Source organism: Dromaius novaehollandiae, chromosome 1 (assembly GCF_036370855.1).
Source record: "Dromaius novaehollandiae isolate bDroNov1 chromosome 1, bDroNov1.hap1, whole genome shotgun sequence".
NCBI lineage: Eukaryota > Metazoa > Chordata > Aves > Casuariiformes > Dromaiidae > Dromaius > Dromaius novaehollandiae.
In genome coordinates, this window is record NC_088098.1 from 78,265,289 (window position 1) to 78,287,696 (window position 22,408).

Here is a 22,408-nt window from a genome sequence, read left to right on the forward strand (position 1 = left end):
GTCTTCAGGTGCCCTTCGTATCCAGCGTACCGTGATGACTTCTGTTCGCCTCACCTATGGGGAAGATTTGCAGATTGACTGGGATGGTCATGGTAAACTCTTAGTGAAGGTACTCTTTCTTTCTGTCTTTTTTATTTCTTTCTGTTTTTCTGCCCTTTCTTATCCCACCCAAACATGTACAAAGATTTTCTTGTTTGAAGTGAGAAATTACTTTGTGTTGCATGTTAGAAATTCCATTCTCTTTTGCTACCCCCAGAACAATATACAGATCCTTTTGTATTCCAGAAACACATTTTCATCCTACAGCAGCTTGGTAGCCTTTTTCTTTTTTTTCTTTTTGTGCAATGACAGGCATTATTAGCCATGAATAGTTTTCTGTTTTGCACAGCATATACCCTCCAAACTGGATTTTTGCTTTCATTTGCTTTGACTGTCCTTGTCTATAGCAAGGTTAAAATGAGTTTAGAATATCTCTCTAGGGACATAGTTATTCATAATTTCCAGGAAAAATCAATTAACTCCTACAAGCCATGTTGCATGCTACTTCTACTCTGATGAATGTTTAAAGTCAGTCTTGATTAACAGTTGAGGTTCTCAGTGCTGCAAACAGCAATAGAGTGTAGGAGTACGCAAGCTAGGTTTAAATGAAATGAACTGCGAGGGAAGCAGTCTAGCTGCAGCAACACAAAGCTTTACATGAACAACTTTCTCTGTGCTGCAAGCTACAGAATAAGTTGCAGTGCAGAAAAGCCTGTAGGGAAGGAGAGAGGATTAACTACCATGGAATATTCCCCTGATTGCTGATGAGCTAACACACACACACCTGACCTTATTTCAGTGGCTTCTGGAATCACTGGAATGTTTAAATCGCTGTTCACCATACCAAAAGATATGCTGTAGTTTGAGTAAGACCAAAGTCATGGCAGTCCTCTGGGCCGAGTTACGCGGAAGGTCAGATTACGTAAGTGCAGTGCTCTTCAAAGGTCTTCAGATCTGCAAAGAGAGTAAACCTATTTTAACGGCCAAGTTGTGATCATCTTCTCCAGCTAAGCCATCTATACCCTATTTGCTCATACAAGAATGCATGTTTTCTTTAGCTCGTGTGGCCTCAGAGACTGCTAATGTTGTCTCTGAAAGTGTATCCACTGATTCAAAGGCATGAGTCTATCTGCAGCGCTGTGTCCCACAGTGATGATCTGCAGGCATAAGTAATACAGAGTGACATGCTCCCACATGTTGCTGGGCCACGGCAGACTTCATTGCCCATGCTGTATTTGCATGGAAGGATGCGTGCTTAGCAATCAAGCAGTCTTGTGTTTGAGGCTAATTTGTAATAAGGGCTCTACAGCTGGACCTTGTGTGGGGCTGTTTTTTTCACTGAGAACATTTCTTCAAGGAAGCCAGTTTCTCTGGAGATGCTGCTTATAAAGATTGGTGAGTGCTGCCATTTCAGAACCATGGCATGGTTTTTGCACTCTTCTTGCCGGCCCAAAAATCTGGTTTAAATATCACATCTGGAATAATATAAGGGTTTGTGAAAGCTATTGGGTGCAACAGCTGAAAAGACAACAGAGGAGAAAGGTCAAGAATAACTTTGGAAAGCATCAGTGTTTTTGTTGTTGTTTTGATCTAGCCTGTATCTTTGTGTTCCAAGAGTCCTACAAGTTGTTTTGGGGCTCGGAATAATTCATTTCAGTCCGTTGGCATGTCTCAGAATTTTTGGCTTTACTCTGTATCCTAAGTATCTTTCTGCCCGATCAGAGACCCATGTAGCCTGGCAAATTCTTTCTTTTATATTAAAAAAAAAATATATATTAATTTTCTGCTTCAGATACTTTACCCAGAAAAGAAGTAGAAGTTCCTCTAATTGTATGCATTTACTCAGTTCTGCTCTGAATTCCCTCCCTAGCTGGGTATCTGAAGCATATTTCTTATTGCTTTGGAGAGTTGATTTGTGTTGGATTTGCAGACTGACCTGTTGCCAAATATTTCTGACAACTGGGGGAAGTGATATACTTCCGCTATCTTGGCCAGTGCTTCTGGTAAAAATTCTTTCTGTGTTCCCCAAGAAGATACCCCTTTCTGTGACCAGTTGATATCTGTGATTTGAGCTTGCACTCAAGCGCAGGTCTTTCCAAAATATGTCAGAATTTGGGTTTGTATGAGTCATTCTCTGTCTGCAGAGCACATGAAAAAGTCAAGTCCTTGGTCATTGGAGTTATGAGGGTACATATTCTTTGAAAATTCCTGATTGATCCTCTTGACACTCTGTATTTAATCTCTGGCTGCTGTGTTCTCATGGAGGGAAGCACTGGGTTATTTTTTGGAGCTTTTTTTCATTTTTAATTAATACAGAACAGCAGTGTTCTTCAAAATGTGATGTTCTGGCTTTTTTGGTTTTGTTCCACAGGTTATGCCTGCCAATCTGACTAAGACTAACAATCTAGTAAATGCATACAGAGAGCTATTGTAGCATGAAATCACTGAGTCAGCTCCCCAAGACAGCTGGTAACACTTGTGATGTACCAGGCTTGGACTTCTAATAGAAGCGACAGTTCCTCATGGAATAAAAAGCATTTGCGCCTTCCTATTGGACATGTTGTTTAAGAGATTTTTTCCTTGTTTACTTCTCAGTTTAGGGTCCCATTTCAGATGTCTCTGGAGCTGCACTAAGAATAAGGCCGGGTGAAAAGTATAGCTGCTGTGTGTGTTGTTTGTAATACTTCTTTTAGCATGTCGTAAGTTTCCAGAGGCAGGAGGAAGATCTAATGTGAGGTAATACAGCTTTAGGGGTAATACTCTTTTCCTTATTTTAATAATCTTCCTTAATATTAAGAGAAACAACTCCTCCGTCACTGTCTCTGTTTTGGGACTGTACAATCTATTTAAATATTCTTCATCTTTTAGTATTTTTTAAAAGGTGACATGGCTGCAGGTGCTCTATCTTTTCCCAAATTACTGTTGCACTGGGGAAGATAATAATTTTACTATATTCAAAAATGCCCCCCCAAATGATGCCATATTCATTTACATGAATGAAGGGGGAAAACAAGGAAAAAAGTAAACTAGTGTGGTGTTCAAGGGACAAAAGTAAGCCATTTTTTCCCAGGCGTCTTCAGTTAACCATCTAAAGTTATCAGTGTGGCATACAGAAATAGTCCTGTTACTACTACTAACAGCATTTTTATTAGCAGTTTAAAAATGTAGTAGGAGACTGTCTATATAGTGTTGTTTTCCTGTGTATTTAAGAATTCCTTTGATTTTAGATTGTGCATGGTTCATTCTTTAGAAAACCTTGCAGTACAGGGTGACCTATTCTGGAGGGCTGACATTGTGTTCTTTAGCTGTCTTCAGTGTATACCGAAAGGATGTGTGGACTATGTGGAAATTACAATGGTAACCAAGGAGATGATTTTCTTACTCCTTCTGGCATGGTGGAAGCCCTTGTGGAAGATTTTGGAAACTCCTGGAAGCTCAACGCAGGTTGCCAAGACTTGTTAAAACAAGACAGCTACCCCTGCAATCTGAATCCTCGTTTAGGTACTGAACTCCATCCAAAGTTAACATGTGCTGATGTGTAGGAATGTGTAATCTTCGACTTTACATAATTAAAAAAAATAAAAAAAGAAAAGAAAAGCAGCCAGTGTTGCTCACATTACTAGTGGGGTCACTGTAATCTCTGTCAAAGAAAAAATGAAGCACTGATTGAGGCAGGCTATGGGAAATGAAATGTTTTGTGAAAATTGAAAACAAAAAATCACTAATCTGGAATCACACTGACCTTCAGTTTGAGCCACAGTCAGAACTGGCATGGCATAAACACGTGTTGCTCAAACTAATCATAGAACCGATAGCAATAATATACATTTGTCCTCTGGGTGGACAGAACACCCATCCTTTTCACCCCTCTGTTCCTCTTCTGTATACTGCTTGACCGTCCTGGTTGGACACAGAGAGCAATTTTCAGAGCAATTTTCTTGTGCGGGCTGTTGCGTCAGCCTCTAGTTTCCTGAAGGAGGAAGCACACACGAAACTTTGTGGCCATAGACCAGAGCAGCCATAGACCAGAGCAGGCACTGCTGATTTGTGAGTGTGGTGCAGCCTAAAAAGCTTAATTTTGCAAATGTAAAAAGCAGCAGAAAGCAGGAGCCCTATAAAAGGAAGTACGGTGCCAGGAATGGTAATAACAGAATAGAAAATTATTGCTCTTCCTTGATTTGTTTTACTAGTGAAACATTATTCTTTTAGTGGAGGATAGCCTATGAGCAATGATGCTATGCCTGCTTGATCCTATTTTATTCCTCCAGTTATTTTTTACTCAAAAGCAGAGGAAAGTGCTTACTATGGCTCTTCTAGTTTGCCTTAAAAGCCAGTGATTGCTTGAGCACATGCATACTGTTTGTCTCTTTTTAGCCAAGTATGCTGAGGAATCCTGCTCCATTCTGATGTCTTCTGTATTTGAACCCTGTCACCGTGAAGTCAGTCCCACTCCCTATGTGAAGAACTGCCGCTTTGATGTTTGCTCTTGCGCTGATGGCAAAGATTGTCTGTGCTCCGCTATTGCTACTTATGCAACAGCGTGTGCTCGGAAGAGTGTCCTGATCCAGTGGAGAGAACCTGACTTCTGCCGTAAGTGCACTGCCCCTAAAAAACTGCTTATTTTCCTTGCCTTTCTGGAAATCCATGGCAATGTTGAATGATAAGTCAGGAGTGAGATGATTTCTGCAAGGTGCTAAGTATTTCTTATGGAAAAAAATAGAAAAAGTACATCTTTCCTCCACTCCAAGAAGGATGCAGAGCACCCAGTGCTTCACAAGAACTGTTCAGTAGCAAGGAAGAGAGGCAATCATCCAATGTAGCTCAGCTGAGCTGGTGACTGGAATTCAGTTTTCAGCTGGATTTAAGTTTTAGCTACTCATCTGAAATTTCTGAGTGTCTCAGAGTGGGAATTTCCAAGTGATTTTTAGTAACACACAAATTGCATTTTTGGTACCTCCTTCCTTTGAGGCTCATGCTTCCTAGGTCCTGACCCCTTCAGTGACCTCTTCCTGACTTTAGTGGAAGTCGAGGAAATTGAGTACTTACTCACAAAGGTAGGTACTTGGTCAAGTGGTATCACAGAGCAGAATCACAGAATTATAAACAAATTTAGATCAGAAGGAATGTCTAGCAGTCTTCTGGTACAATCCCTGCTCAAAGCAGAGCTAACGTAGAGCAGGCTGCCCAGGGATTTACCCTGTCAATTTTTGAATATCTCTAGAATGGAGATCCCACAGCCTGTCTGAGCACCAGTCCCAGTGTTTGGAGACCCCCCCTCACCAGCAGTTTGATCATCATCCTAGCAGTGCAGAGGTCTGAGGTGTATGTCAGTTCTTGTTTCCTGTATGCCATTCAGCTGGTGGGTGGACATCATTTTGCTGGCCATATCTGAGCTCCTTTCCTTCTGCTACTTGCAAGTTCTAGTATGATTTTGAAGCTAGTTCAAGAAGAGAGCCTGAATCTTGATCAACAGTCTGTGAATGTCTCCACTGAGCTAGATAAACAGGAGCTTTAGCTGTGGTGTTTTGTATGGACATTTAACTCCTATGAAAGTCATCAAGAAGCAAGTGTTAGTTTCCCTTGAGGACCATTTGCAGTGTCTCACCTGTAATACGTGGAGGACCCTTGTTCAAAGGCTTGCAGTCTGAAAAATGAGACACTGCAAGAGGACAGAACAAATATTGAGACTGCAGATTTAAGGTATGGAGGCAGGGGTAATAGAAGGAATAGGATGTTTTTGCATAGATCAGTCCTGTGCAAGATCAATAGCCAAACTGCTAAGAAGTTGGAATGGAGGAAGCAAGCACCTTTTATTTATTTCTCTTCTTTCTCTGTTAGGTCAATGTGGTAGGAAAACAATCCATTGCAATGGAATTTTGATGGAATGTGGATACCCTTTTCCCTATAAATATTTGTGAAAGGGATGTTTTTTCCATTTTCCTGAGCAACTTTACTATTAAGGAAAGAAGACAATTGAGAATTTTGGGGAAAAGCATGTGTGCTTGGCTGCTCTCCACGTCTATTCCATTACTTCTTCCCAAACTGTGGCTGGGGAAGCCATTTATGGACTGAGTCATTGTAGAAACTAGAAGAGAGAGAGGTCACTGGCATTCCATCTGATAGGATCTGTACCAGTAAAGTCAGTGGCTACAGCTTCTGCAGGCTGGATAGTATTTACTGCAAATGAGAACAAAACCAGTTTATGTTAAACTGCTGCATGGTTTTATAATATTTTACCTAATTTATGTAAATGTTCAGATAGTGGAACAGTAATGTAATAAAAATCCTTTTAAAAAATGTGCAGGTCTGGAGGCTGAAAGAAAGCAGCAATAATGTACCACCGTTCCTACTGTAATTGAACAAGTCAATTTTCACAATTAATCTTTAATAATGCAGCCCTGCTTCCTCTTGTCTGTGCATTATGGAGCACTTTATGCCCTCACAAAGTGACGATTTCCCTGATTGCAGATCCATCAGTCCCCATTAAATAATCTTGATGCCACAGACATCTCCTGTCACATGAAGGAGAACAATCATTCCCTTAATGGGCCTGAGACGTGAATGTGCAGATTGCATAATTCGTGCTGATGGCCCAGTGCACTGAACATGTGCTCTGCACCAGTATTGGTCAACTGAGATTAAATTTCTTGGGAAATGACTTAACAGAAGTGGTCTGCTTGATTTGGAATGGATCACTGGCAGGGATATAACCTGTAGCACAGTGTTCCTGGTTCTAAACTGTGATGTGGCAAGCTATCAAACCCATTCACCTTCGAAGTCTTTAAAATGTTTTTAGTTTCCTGGGTGCTATCCTTGCAGTTCACTCTGGATACCCTTAAGGGTGCATGGAAGGAGGAGGTAGGTCGTAATGTAAGGGCCTGTGTCTCTCATGTACTGTAATTCTCATATACACACATGCACACACACACCCCATATGTATTATATTATATATATGCACATATATGTGTGTACATCTGTATGTACATATAAACGTATGCATACATATACCTGTGTGTGCTTATATGTATACATATGTGTTTGGGGTCAAGGGCAAATCAGCCACTAGGTGTCTAGACCTTTCTTCAGGTTTCAGGGACACATTGGTCAGTCCCCTATTTGCCTTAAGGTGGTGGTGGGCAGGCTGGTGATTTACTTGTGTTTACATAGCTTCTGTGCAATGATTTGTATGGGGAACAGCAGGGGCAGATCCAGGTGTATCGTACGAGGGAGTAGGGAATTAAGGGCAGGATCTGAGCAGCCTTTGGGGATGACTACATTGTACAGTGGGGAAATGCTTACCACACCCGTCACTGCTGGTGGAGCAGCTCTGTTAAATCTAGCTGTGTTGGGGTGCCTCTTAACCCAGCACCTCTGACCTAGATGTGATTGCATTTTCACATTGAGCTACCTGAGGAGCTGGTCAAAACTTATGTCCCCTTCACTGTGGGTTGAAAACCCACCCAGAAGAAGCTGGAAAACTATCTGATAAATAGCGGTCTGCCAATGCTTTCCCACTATACCTCCTCTAATCCCCAGGACAGGCTGAGCACAGCATCTAGCTGTTTCAGTTTTACACAGAGACTAGATGCACCTTGCCTTTTCCTCTCATTTTCCTGGCAATAATGGGATAGGATTTTTTTAGTGACAGTGTGTTATAAAGTGTACAGACAACAGTCCCTTCCCAGGTCAGTTGTCCTGCATTTTTTACTGTTAAAAACAGATGTCTATGGGAGGTGACAGTGCAGTGTAATAGAACTTGGAATGCAAAAGTGGCATTTCCCTGGTGGAAAACCAGGGAATGTCCTTAAAATCTTAGGAAGTGCATGGGGAGATAAGATGAGTTGTAAAGCTTTAGCTAAAATTGGGATCTGTTGTAAACTTATCCCTGTGGGAAGGGAACGTTACCATGAACTGGAAGCAGGGCAGAATGTTGGACTCATTTATTCAATCCTTCCTGAATCTTGAAATTCTAATAAATTGGCACGTGTGTCCGAAGGCTGCCAGACCAGCTCCTTGTTTCCAGTGGCTGCTATACAGCAAATCAGAAGTTTAGCTGAGGCTCCCTCCTGCTTGCACATGCCTTTAGTAATGAAAGCTTTTAAAATGGTCCTCAGACCTGGGCTGTACCTGTTCAGTATTTGATTTACTGCAAGGATCATATTCATGTAAATTAGAAGCACTGTTCTGTGAATGGCTGCCAAAGACTCCTGAAACTGTGTGTGAATTTTTCATCTATTTATTCCTGAATTAGGCCATATCTTAGAGGTATTTAGTCTGCCTACGGTGTTGATGAATCTAAAAAATTTCTAGGGTTCTGTTGTGAATGGGAGGTTGAATGGTTTGGGTATTTGCCCCAAACCTGGGAGATTTCAGCTCTGTGGGAAGCTTCAAGTCACCTATAGCCTCTCTATGTTGGATCCTCAAGTGATGGGCTTAAACTCCCATGTATGGGACTTCAAGTGCCTAAGCAGAAGTTGAGGGGACCTTGGCCTATTTGGACCTACTGGATCTATGCCTCTGTTCATTAAATGACAGTAATTATCCATTTCAGAAGAAATTTATGAAGGTAAACATTAGGAATTTGTCATCATGCAGAACTTGCTTTGTTAGCCTCCGTGTTAGTTCAGCTCTGCCAGCAGCTGTGTAAGACTTCAGAGCTGTAGCCTTGCTATAGTTTTTCTTTTAATGACCCTGCTACTACAGTTTCCAGGGGTTTGTACTGCCAGAACAGAGGGTAGGGATGATTGGATCATTCTGCAGGGATGACAAGAGGAAGAAGTTTTGCAATAACCCCTTGATCTTGGTTTTGGCACAGTACAAATGTGCCAACTTTCATGTGCAGCTGCTTCCCTCACTCCATTGGACATCCTCACCTTGCGACCCTGGCCATTTCCTTTGGAAGGCTGCTGCAAACAGAATCAGTTTGGTTAAAAGGCTATGATGATAATAACTTGTTTCCTCATCTTTTGAAATATGTTGTCATAGCTGCCACCTAGTGCTGATGCTGATGCGTGCAGAGCAGCTTCCCTCAAAAAAAAAATGCTGTAGAACTGAGCCAAAGTGTGATAAGCAAGCCAGAAAGGCTCTAAAGGTTCTGATGAGGTATCTATAAAAATGATTTAATCATCAAAAATTGTTAGTACCAAAATCTGACTCCACAATCAGTCACTAAGTGACTTTATTATTAGTAGCTATTCCCACAGATTTTCCTGAGAGCTTCTGGAATATAAAGCTTTAGACTATTGCAGCACCTGCTTATAAAGGCAGAAACCCAACTTTCTAATTATTTTGACCACACTGTCCCTGACTATTGCAAATAAAGATGAATCTAAGGACAAGAAGTGTAAATGGGAACACTTGTAGTGTCCCTACCTTTTAGATCCAAGTAATAACAGAGATTGGACACAGCCTGTGTTTTTCACTCTGGATGAAACTGTGTTGTTGGAGTTCCAGTGCATTGGTTGGAATCTAATACCAGCGTTTACTGGCGACTGCACTTGGTCAGGTTTTGCTTGTGTATAGAAGCAGTGCCCCAGGCTTCACTGGTGCTGCAGGTTAAAGGAAAGCCAGGGTGATGCAGGCATTGATAGGTGACTAAATTGGGTAAATTAATTCTAAATCTGCAGATTTACAGTCTGGTATAGGCAGCTTTTCCTTTAGCTGCCTTTGGATCAAATTCTAGTTTCACTAATGTGCTTATTATTCTGCAGCAATGACTTGTCCTGAAGGCCAGATTTACCGGCAATGTGGAGCACTGTGCAACCAGACCTGCAGGTCTCTCTCCTACCCAGATGAAGACTGTGATGATTTGTGCATGGAGGGCTGCTACTGTCCTGCTGGGCACTATCTTGATGAGCAGGAAGAGTGCGTACCAAAGTCCCACTGCTCTTGTTACTATGACGGTGAGATCTTCCAGCCAGAGGACGTCTTTTCAGATCATTACACCATGTGGTAAGTGCAATGTTCATGACTCATCTCTATGCTGTAACTCAGAAATTTTTGGGAAGCCTAGCCGATTAACTGGTCCAGTTCCTCTGTCTGTTTGCCTCCAGTGAAACTAGTTTAAAATCAGGCAATATTTTGCCTCCAACAAATCAAACTGTGAGTTTTGCTGTTACATCTCTAGCCATATCATTTCAAATGCCATCACAGTCAGAAAACAGAGTATTAAGCTCAGTTCCAGGAACAGCTGCCACTTTGAAATGGGGTTTAATTACTGACAATGGCTGCTTTGTAGGCTTTTAAAATGTCACTTTAATGTACTCTAATACATTTCTTAAATTCTAAAACTTAATTACCTCTATCAAAGATACAAATATTAAAAAGCATTTCTAATTGTTAAATTGAGTAGCATACACTGAGGGTAGGAACGCAATTGCTGGGCAGCTCCTGACAAGCCCGGTTTTGGGAACAAGGTCTTATTTTCTGTCCTACCGCAGAGGTCATGTTGCAGGCACTAAAGTGGTCCCTTACCTCTCTCCACACTGGACCTGACTGTTATCTTGCTGAGCTTTATGCTTTTGCAGATGTGTTGGATTCAGTCGGACAGTGCTAGCATAAAGCTGGGCTACCATGCTGGTATATCACTGGGACTGTCTTAGGAAAGGTTTGCCTTTAAGTTTGATGAGCACAGTGGATGAAGAGCAACAGTTCAGCTCAAATGAGAGCTGTAATTTTGATACTCTGACTTCCCTGAACCCCTCTCCAAAAACAGCAGCATGAGTGAAAGCTAAATGTCACTTTGTTAAATATAAGCTCTATTTGTTTTTCTTAGCTATTGTGAAAACGGCTTCATGCACTGCAGTACAAACGGAGTTCCTGGTGCCTTCCTGCCAGATGTTTTTGCTGATGAGAGGCCATCTGCCAGAAGTTAGTATGCTTAAAAAGATTAATATTTGTCCCCCCTGCCCCCAGTCTCTTGTTAGGCTAAAGTAGGGATGAGGTATCAGAAGTTGCAGAGCTGGTGATGTTGTGAGTCTGTTTATAACCTCTTTTTTTACAGGATAGAAACACAATGTTTGCATGGAAGGATGTGGGGATGTGTGTAATCCTCCTCAGGATTACAGCTAGACACTGCAGTCTCTCTTTAGTTGTAGAGGTTAAGGGGTCTCATTGCTATTTGAGGATCATATGGCATTAATAACTTATCAGCTTAATACCTCCTACTTCTGACTAGAAGGTTGCAAGCGCTTCTTTTCTCTGGATGGAGCTTAAGGGATTGGGATAGGGGAGGTGGTCTGAGCCTGGGACCCTCGCAGAGAGGACAGGGCTAGTGGGGATTTGCTGAGACTCCTGAATGTCCCTACCCTGCTGACAGAAATAACTCCAAATGTAGTGACTTCCACGGCATGTTGCCAAATATACCTATTCAGGGCATTTGGAGAAAATTTTTGGTTGTTTTTTTCCCCAAAGATTTTTAATCAAAGGGCTACAGTTAGCTTTTACATCTTCTGATAAGCTACCAGGCATCCTTACTGTCTGACTTCTAGTGGAAAATACTGTAAATCTACTGGTTAGTATAGGGTAGTGGACTGCTTAACATTTCTTGGTAAACCACCAATAACTGTGTCACTGGCTGGGCCCCCACTGTCCCACAGGTGAAGCCTTGTAGGTGTATGTCTTACTGATCTCTCATCAAACTCTTGTTTTAATGCTGATAAGATATAGTTTTCCTATTAATAGTGTGCTAGGACTTAGAGAGCCTAAGAGAAGCATATTGCTGGCATAAATTGAAATAATAGCCTAGATTTGCTTGGAAAATTCTGATCTTCTATCAGAAATTGAAATCTCAGAGTTTGAAAACTTTATAACCATTTAGGCTAAGGGTGTTGTTATTAGCAGCCACCATTATAGTTATACCTAGTGGTGGAAGTTGGGCCAAATACAATAATATATGATGCTGTTGCTTCTCAGAATGTCTGCTTTGTGCTGCGATTGTTCATGTACACTGCCCACAGATTGGAACGTGTTTCATGCTAAGGATTTAGACTAACCCTTTGACTGCTTTTTGTAGCTTTAATACAACCTGGAACAGAGCTGTTTATATTGGTAGAAGGGTATTTACCCTAGAAGAGCTCATTTTGTTTCTATATTGGAACATATTCTTTTTATGCTAACCTAGCTGAGGTCACATTGTGGGGAGAGGGGCTCTATTACCTTTACAATGTCACACATAGTAATATAGTGCAGTTGCTCCATTCTATATCCTAAATCATTTTTTCTAATGAAAAAGTTGATCCTTCCTTTAGAAAAATACCATGCTAATGAAACTTGGGTTCTAATTACAATTTTTTGTAAATTTGTATTTAAAGTAAAAAGGAGCTTGACATGCAGAGCACCCATGGAAAAATTTATCTGTCCTGCAAACAACCCAAGAGCTGAAGGGTTGGAGTGTGCCAAGACTTGCCAGAACTATGACTTAGAGTGTGTCAGCCATGGCTGCATATCTGGGTGCCTCTGTCCAAAAGGGATGGTAAGCAAACTTAACTACAACAAACAGAAGCAGATCCTCTTTGTTTTCTTGTCTTTGTTGCAGTCTTCTTGCAGTTTCAAAATATGTGGTTGTGAAGAATTCCTCAATGACTGTCTCTGTCAATCTCTGTCAAATTTTGGCTGGTTTAAAGTATATATATTAGAATAGGAGCCCTTTCCCTCTATATACTGTATCTGCATAGAAGATGAAGTTTGGCTCATAATGACAATTCATAACCAAATAGAAAAAAACCTCCACTTTCTTTTTTTGACCAATTTATATCCTTCTTCAACTCTCTTCCAAACTCCTCAGTCTTGCTGAACTTCCCCAGTCAGAAAGAGAGAGACAGAAGTACACCCATACTCTGAATACTAACATGCATCCAGCCAAACCCTCCTGCTGATCCCAGTTGTCTGCTGCTGTCCTGCTTGCTCCCTTGTCAATTCTCCATCTCTGCTGCTGCCTTCCTGTGCCATGTACCAAACTGGCAGCTCCCTGTGGGAAGAAAGGGGGGACATGAAACTTGCCAAGGTGATGCCAAAGAGTGACCCAGAGTTGGGGATGGTGTGCTCAGCATGTTCTTTTCGTTAGTGGGATGCTTTCTGGGCTCCAGGAGTATGTCCTCCCACAACCCTAAAATATAATCACTGCTTTTGGTAATTTTAAAGAAATCATTTTCTAAGCTGGTGACCATGAATGGATTATCAATTCAGAACCCTGATAAAAAGCAGACAGAGCAGAACAGAAAATGGATGACTGCCGCAGTGTTTTTTTTTTTTTTTTTTTTTTTAAGCAATAGGAAAGGGTCAGTGTTTAGGCCTGTACAAAACTATTTGGACGGGTGAAGAATTGTGCATAGGATTACACCTGCCATGGGTGGGGTAGTTCCAGACAGTGTGTGAGTAGGATAGGGGTGGATGACATAGTATGTTCTTTTTAAAGTTAAGTAAATGGTGATTTCAAGTCCTCTGCCCAGTAAAACTGCTGGAATAAGAAAGTTTGTAATGCCTTATGCAGGAAATTCAGATCAAAATATCTGGTGGATGCTGGAAGAGAGTTGAGGTTGCATCTTTATTTTATTTGAGATGTAAAATATCTTACAATTATGAATTTTTATTAGATTCTCATGGCTCTTACAGATTTGCTGGTGTAGTTTTCTTACTCAGAGGGGCATACAGTAAATGAAGAGGTTTTCAAATGCTGCAACCTAGGAAGGCTAGAAATGGAAATGATTTCTTTAATTTTTTACCCTTTTACACCTGATCAAAGTTCAGGATCACATTAATATATACTGGACATTTACTGTTAGTCAGGAAATGGTTATTATTTCTATTTTGATAATCATTTCTAGGACACACATCTAGAGATGTGTGTTTATGTTTGGGCTTCAGCTCAGGTGAATTGACTTCATCCACTGGTTTAAAGTCCATCTAAAAAAGCAAATAACTTCTGAAGGATATGTTTTTATAAAGATGTGGGTTTTTTTCCTCTCTTCTGTATGAATAGAGTTGTTTTCTTCCTTGAAATTCATTTCATTGTCTTACTAGAAATCAAAATAGAAGTTTCTTAACAGTAATTTCTAGCATTGGTATTCATACGTTTTTGGAACATTGCTAGCATATTTTGCTGGTAAATAGACACTTATCTAAATAGATGCCGTTCCATAATAAAATGTCATCAGCAGACAAAAGCTTAGACTTGCAAAGTGTCCTGTAGATCCCCAGTGGAAATACAGAACAGAATTTGAACACATTCATATCAACATTGAGAAAACTTTCACCACAGTTGTTGTTTATAAACAATTGTTACTACTTTTCAGATTTCAGTTTTCAAATACCTTTGTGAATAACCTTCAGTGCAAATATGCCTTTCTCTGATTCTAATCATAATCATCTGGACCTCTTTGATCTGTTCAAAGGGCCTGAGGTTTGGATTCAGTTCCAAGATTTGGTAATAGTACACTGTGGGAATATTCACATAAAACAAATTCTGACAACTGCTTGTTAGAAAAAGACATTTCAACTTCCTAGTAGTTTACCTTCAGCTTTAATACAGAATTTCATGTTCCTTTTCAGTAGATCTGAACTATTCTTGCAGGAATTTTATGCAACAATTGTTTGAAGAAGAAACATCCCTTGTCATTTTGGAATTAGAAATTGCAGTTGATTCTGGAGCCATGTGAAACGTGCCACTGGATTCAGCAAGATGGCTTGTAAGATTTTTGTATAGAAGAATTGGGCCCAATTCTTAAAACCTGGTAAAATAAGTACCTTTGTCCACTAGATGACAGTATAGTTCAATCTTCCAGGAAATTCAGTCTGTAATTGCTTGTTCGCTTGCTTGCTTCCCTTGTGGCAGGGAAGAAAAATTACAAGACTTACATTTCTCAAAGCCACAATGGAATGAGCCAGTATATAAAGACTAGTTTATTGTAACCATCAGCATACAAAGACAGTATCAAATTCCATGCTCTCATTTTGTCAATGCTCTCTGCCACGCATTAGACTCCTGGAGTTTGGCTCCGTGGAAGAAGCCAGCTTGCTGTCAAAGAGCAGTTTTCCCTTTCCTCACCAATACCTAATCAAAGGTCCAGTTGGTATCATTCGGGGGAGACTTTCTCCTGAGTTTTGCATTCTGCAACAAGTCTTTGTGCTCACAGTAACAGTTGCCAAAGGTGGAAGGATTTGGAGCGGTGACCAAGTTCTCCTTTCCATCCTGCTTCTCTGTGCCTTAAAGACTCTCTTGGCACACTGAGGAGGGGAGCCATGAAGTCATGAATTGCGTGTTTTCCAGACTTGTACCAACAGAACTGAGCAATAAAGGGACTGGAAAAAGGTATTACTATTACTTTGACCAGTCAGATGTATCAGCCTCTCTTGTTGGTATTCTGTAATCCTGTTTAATTTACAAGCACCCGCAGAGGTGAACTACTGTTTGTAGGAATGTCTGTGGGAAGTAACAGCTTAGTGAACATTTATGTGAATAAATAGTTGTGTGTATCATAACCCTGGAAATAGCCTTGGCATTTTACTGAAGATCTTTTTTTTCTCTGGCTGGAATGGGCAAATTATAAATGCTCATGGATAATTCATTAGTGAAAGAATGAATCTCCTTGCTTCTATAAAATTGTTTTACAATCAGGAAACACAGTCAAAGCTGTATAGTTTACATAAACAATTCTCCAGTACAATTAGCAAGTATATGTAGCAGTTAACATATAATTAATGCAGTGTTGTCCCTGCATACGTAAAGACATATTTGCAGATGACTTTGTTGAGTTATACATCCTAAACAGAACAATCCATAGCCTAAAATCTGTACACACACATTGACTGCTGATTTTAAATAGCATATCTGAAAAAAATAAAAAGAATATAATTAAGGGTTGTTCATGAACAGCATCCTAGAGCTGGCTAAATTCGTAGTCTCAGGTAGCTCCACCAGCAAATGTGTTTTCATTGAACTGGAAAATTTGTAGGGGTGAGAAACTGCCAATTATTTTTTTTTATTTCCCCAATCAGAAAATGCAAAAGAAAACTGTTTTCTTTCAACTGAGAAATAAGTTATTTTCAGTTCATCTTGACTTAATATTTTATGTTGGTTTGATTTCGTGAAAATAAAAATATTCAATGTGTCCTGAAAAGTAATTCTTCTCTTTCTGACTTTGATCATCTGGAAGGTGGGAAATTCTCCATACTTGTCACTCTTTTGCAGTGCAGAAAAGATAAATCAAAACATGTGCAGAAGTGTGAGGAAATATATGCTTTCTCAGATTATGTTGGTGCACTCCAGGTTTTTCCCATTGCAAAATATTAATAAATATACAAAGGGAGTGTTAACCACCTTTCTGGGGAAAAAGAGGAGCAGAACAAACAGAAAGCCCCAAATCCAGACACTCCAAAACTGGAAAATGAAGATTTTTCAGTTTCCAAAAAATGAAGCAAAATTATGATTTTAAAATTGAAATAAAACATTCTATTGTATTCTGGCTGCTCAAATGAAACAATTTCTGATTTTGAAATGTTAGGTAAAAAAAAATGAAAAACCTAAACATCTTAATCAGAAAAATTTGGAAGGGGTTTTTCTTCCAAACCTTTTTCACCAAGAACTTAATAGGATGCTGTTTTGGTTTTCTTGCTAGCTCCATTGTATACTCTTTAGTTTAGGCTTGTTCTGATTTAACAACATGACAGAATCTTCAAGAGGAGGTGGGTACCAGCTTCCTGGTACATGGGTCTGCCCTGGGATAAGACTTCACACAGTAAACTAGAGCTAATGTTGTTCCAGGCATGATTTTACTGCTAACATGAGAAAGAAAAGTCACACTTAAAACCCCACGTTTTGATTGGTCTATCCTAACATGATTTTGACTTGCCTTTGTCTTCACAGAAACTGTGCAATGTTGTTTTAGTAAAATATATGTGCTATTGGGTTCTACTCTTACCCATTTACTTTACTTCTTAATCCCTTACTCTTTAATAACTTTGACTTTCTGTTGAAGCCCTCAGGCTTATTAGGAGGAATAGAATGAGAATTTAAGCCTCTGTTGACAGTGAGATAATCTTCTCTCTTTGTCAATGAATTAACAGTTGTTGCATTATAACTTCAGTGGTGGCTACATGTGTGATGGAAAAAATACCATTTTGTCCAGCTTGTAGAGCTGATGATAGGCTGTAACTAGCTTTGTATGGATGTGTGAGGGAGCAAGCAGAAGAGGTGCTAATAGGCCTTTTGCTGGCCACAAGCTTAATCCCAAATTTTGTATCCAGAGGCTAGCACTCAAGTCTATTGTGAACAGCATTGCTGCTCACTATGGAGAAATTCAGAAATGTAGCCATGAATGTGAAGTCATGTATTGCTTTTTCCTGCACACCACCAGGAAGGAAGCAAGAAATTAAGCACCCTTTGAAAAGGCCCACAGATGGTCTCTGTCCTGTTTTCTCCCTGTCTTTTGTGGAGACTACGTCTGAGGTAGAACCCCAGTTCAACCACCTAGAACAGTATTTCTTTTTTTCCATCCTGCTTCTATCAGCATGAGTTTATTTGGCATAATATAGCTGTCCATAAGTCACAGAGTATATGGAGCTGCATATGGATGAAGGGTCTCTAGACTGTGAAATTTTTTTTATTAGTAGTTCCCTGTGGCAGTTCTAGGTTCCTCTAGGAAAAGATGGAGCTATTCTACTTTATTAACCTGGCATGGCATGGAGCATTAATCTTCTTGGCCCAATGGTAAAAAAGAAACAATTTTAATGATTTTACTGAAAGAGTTTAAAGCGGGAAGGTGATATTTTGTGATTTTTAAAAGAGAGGGTGTGTGTGGGTTTCTATTTCAGTATATCATGAATCAAGAGCTAAACATACTCCTGGCTTTGCAGAGCTACATCCAAGTGAAAAACAGCAAAGCCAAACTTGGTTTTGTTAGACTCTCTAATACTGGGCATCAAATCAGATAAAAGGAATGGAAAAGACTGAGTAGTCTAAAAACATTGATTTTTTTTTTAAGTGGGAGAAATAGCTGCTTGTTGTACAAAAAGAAACTAAGGGTAAAACTGAAAAAGGTAAATTGTAGCTAGAGCATAATGACCTATTTCCCAGTGACAAAATCTACTAGTGGGTGTAATAATGTCTCAAGTGAATTTATCCTGCCTTCTATGTAATAAGTAGGCATTTGAAAGAACGTGAGTGATTACTACAATTTTCAGAGGCAGGTTGACAGGACATTGGGCTTTTTTTTTGGGTGACAAGGACTGTAATAACAAAATCTTCATTTCTGCTTGGTTTCTTTTGGTTCTGCTGCTTCTCATCTCTCTTCAGTATTTGTCTTTCAGTTGTTAATCTAGCTGATCTCTGCCTCTGGCTGCTCTTCTGCTTGGCCATGCTTCAGTTTGCTCTGGGTGCAAAACAGGTCCTATTCACCTACTCTCTGTATTCAGGTTAACTTATTTTCTCTTCACCACATCCTGTTTTTGGTCAAATTGAACTTTCTCATCATGAAGTTCTTTTATAATCTAAACTTTCTCCTAGGTTTCTCCCAGCAGCTTAAGCTGGTGTTCAGTCCCTGAAATAAGGCTGTGTACCCATAGTTCCATTTATATTAATGGCAAAAAATATTAACAATGCTGCACCTTTCTTACTGCAGACTATCTTTTACCCTTTCCTTTATCCATATTTTCTTGTGTGTATTCTCCTGTGCACTGGTACATACCAACAGGCCAATGTGCTGATGAAATGTGTCTTTCGTTTAGGTGCGACATGAAAACAAGTGTGTTTCTCCTGAGAGATGCCCATGTTTTCACAATGGAAGAGAATATGCCAAGGGAGAGATGGTGACTAATGATTGTAACACCTGGTGAGCTACTTACACTGTATTTTTCTCTAGGCAGTTAACACGATTCTAAAAAATATAATAATTGCATGCTTAATAGATCTCTCTCAATAGAAAGTCAGGGATTTAATGTCATAACATGCAAATTGCACAGACCATCATCTTCCTTTCACATGTGGCATAAAGAGCAGTGCAGTGTTTGTCAAAATGTACTTGGTACCTTACAGGTAGGTAGTCCATGTGTCTGTGAATGACCCCTGTAGCCACTAGCTAGTGGAGTTGCTCTGTGACTTTGCAACCCAAGATAATAGTACAGGAGGTACTCTGGGGTGGGAGGAACAGAGCCTGCATTTTGGACACCAAGCTCTGGTGTCATGCTTCCCCTCGTTTGCCTTTTGAGGTCCTTTAAATTAGTTCTTTTTAGCTGGAAGCTTGCATTGGCAGAAGGATTGTGATCTGCCAACTATAATATGACAGAAACTCTCCAGGAAAACATCAGAGGAGTTTCAGTCCCCTCAGGCAGAAAAGGGAGTTGAACCTGAACCTGAACTCCTGTATCTTAAATGTATGCTCTGCCCATACATCTCTCCAAAGAAAAGGGGGGAGTTGGTGATGTCCTCCTAGAAAAACAGAATGAATACTGCCTGTCTTTTACACATCTCCCTCTGTCTCCTACTTGGCTCTTTAGCAAGAGTTTGTAGATTCAGAAGAAAAAGTTCTTGGCTGTGACATTTGCATGGAGGGAAAACCTCACCACAACCTTGTGTAGGGTTAGGAGATTTGGCTGCTGGGCAATTCTTGGTTCTTGCATGTACATCACATTCACTGTCTTGGAGAGGTGCTTTGCTCTGCACTTTTGCTTCTGTTCGGAAGGGTGCCACCACCTGCAGGGTTCTGGATTAAATGACCAAGATGTAGGTCATCCACTTGTCAGCGATGCAGAAACTATCTTCTGTTTGGACTTAGACTTCAGGTTCTCTCATAAGCTTTACGCAAGCCATTTCACTTCTCAACTCTAGCACCTCTAGGAGCACTGATTGCATGGTGCTCTGTATGTCTGAATGGAATCAGATCAGAGAATCGATACCATAAAAAACATTTTTGTGTTTTATGCATGGATCTTAGAGCAACATTAATTTTTAAATGCCATATTTTTAAATTACTGGGACTGCTTCTAACTAGCATAAGTTAGATTTGAATATCAGGTTTTATGGTCTTATATGGCAATATTGACCTTCCAGTATTTTATTTTTTTTAATCTGCAGCTACTTATTTCATTGTGAATGACATGTTACAATTAGACCTGGGAAAGATAGGTTTCAAGGGAAGAAGATGGAGAAGTTGAGGTTTTATATAGATGCATATACTACAACCTGCTTACATTGCATCTGGGTAGAACTGACTCAGCCAGAAAGCAGACACGCTAATAACTTTATTGAGGCAATAACAATACACTGTTGTGAACTTTGAAAGATTTGTAAGAAGATGTTCTTCACAATTACCATACACAGTCTTTTTAATGTCAGTCATTCTTAAAATTTTAAATCTTAAAGTAGTTATAGCCACATTGCTTCATTCTAGTAACTGCCCTTTTGTTTTTGGCAATGCCATTGTAAGTGACGTTTCCTCTTATGCACAGAATTTTCTTCAATATCAAGGTCTAGGAAATCATAGGAATTGTGTTTTTTCTCTTTAGTAAGAAGCCTTTTATCTTATTTTAGGTATTTTTCTTGAATATGAAGGTAAAATTGGAAAGCAGCGTCCTTTCAAAATGGCAATAGAGCTGTTTGAACTATGTGGGTTTAAAAAGCTTCATGATAGTTCTCAGCAAATATCAAGTCAAATGTCATTTAGAGAGTGATATAGGAAATTACTATTGCTTTGAGAATTAATAGGAATTGAGAGACAGCGTTTTGGAGGTCAGATCTTCCTTTTCTTTTGTTTTCGCTTTTTGTACTGCTGTTAAAGGAGTTCTCATTCTCACTTGTTCTTAGCCAGATGTGAACACCTGCAAACACAATATATGAGCCAGAGGTGTCAGATTTGGCATTTACATTCATCTTGACATATGGGAGACCCTAATTCATGAACAGCGGAAAGTCTCCAAATCTAAGTTAGTGGCAAAACTTTTGTTATGCTATGTATTGGGAATTCATTGTAGAGTTCAGTGAAAATTTTGGAATAACACTTATGAAGCAGTACACAGCAGAAATTTGCTAAACCACATACTTTATAATCTGTCCATGCACACATACACAAAATCTTGGTCTTGCTATTAACAGAGTTTTAATAGCAAATGCTGCACGAGGTTTCATGTTACTGAAATGTCATTCTTTTAACAAAATGTATTGCACAATACTTATTATGCTATGAAGTGTTATCAAAACTAAATGATGATTACTTCTGGGTTAAGGTATTACATTGGGACAGTAGGGAACACAGTTCAGTACCCACTTTTGCTATGGGTTAGCAATGTGATCTTGGGAAAATACTTCAGGTTCTTTGTCTCTCCATTTTCACATCTGTAAAATAAAGGTAGAATTCTCCTTTCCTGCCCTTATAGAGGAGGTATGTTTTGATTAGAAAATCCTTGGAGCAGTGATGTTATCCATCTGCACTCATATAGCATTTAGCTGAATGCTATGCTGACCTCAGGCAAGCTATTGCTTATTAGATTATTACCATTATATTAGGTTATTAGATATTGTGTCAGAAGCTATTCTAACAGAAAAAAATAAACAACAGACAAAAGATTGAGGAGAATTTCTGCTTCATTGTCCTTTTTTTTAAATTTTATTTGCTCAGTCTCTTGCTAGTTAACAAATCAATTTATTTTACTGATCAAGAGCCTGTGGATGCCAAAGAAAAGATTCCCTTTAACATCTCCAGCTTCTGCAGCAAGGATTGTAGGCCTCCTGGTAATCTGTTTCAAAGAACAAGAGGCCTAGGTGACCGTTCTGAATTCTCTTCTGATCTTTGTTCCTCAATTTTCTTTAATTTAACATGAGGATAATGGTATTTACCTCCTTGACACTTACTCGTAACTGTACCATATATTATGTAGGTTATTACATATTGCAGCACCAAAAAGATACAGGTGTTCATGGAAACTCTTAGAAATTTAATAATGTTTGACATTGAATATGGTTGTTTTCATGTGCTAAGAGCCATAATATTTCTTCTTCTGTCTCTGGTATAATTACACTGAAATCAATGGAGTTGCACCAGTATAAGAGAATTAGCTTTCTTTGCATTTTGAATATCCACTAGGAAGCAGGTCACCATGTGTATAAAGGCAAAATAAGTGCAAAAGAACGAGTAAAAGCAAACCCCTCCCCAAGCTGTCCCTTTCAACATCACTGTTTTTGTAATAACAGTGCAGTTGGGCTATTAGAGCAGTGGGAATATAATGATATCAAAGCCCTAAAACCAGTTCTGAGTCTGATTTCTCCTCAGAATTCCCTACCCCTGAAAAACCAAGGTAGCATCTTACTTTGCTTTGCATGTCAGGAAGGCTTGTGTCACTGCTCTTGTCATGAAAGCTGAGCGATTTAGGTTGGAATCATATT

At 39.6% G+C, this 22,408-nt stretch overlaps 1 protein-coding gene across 1 annotated transcript in view; it reads left to right on the top strand.

Moving 5' to 3' along the window:
* Window positions 1–22,408, top strand: part of VWF (von Willebrand factor) — a 173,542-nt gene that overhangs the window by 65,340 nt on the left and 85,794 nt on the right. The window contains exons 15-21 of the mRNA XM_026102396.2: window positions 9–109; window positions 3,345–3,540; window positions 4,414–4,629; window positions 9,750–9,990; window positions 10,814–10,908; window positions 12,351–12,511; window positions 18,760–18,863. Of these exons, the coding sequence (XP_025958181.2) occupies window positions 9–109; window positions 3,345–3,540; window positions 4,414–4,629; window positions 9,750–9,990; window positions 10,814–10,908; window positions 12,351–12,511; window positions 18,760–18,863 (1,114 nt within the window). The remainder of the gene's footprint in view (window positions 1–8; window positions 110–3,344; window positions 3,541–4,413; window positions 4,630–9,749; window positions 9,991–10,813; window positions 10,909–12,350; window positions 12,512–18,759; window positions 18,864–22,408) is intronic.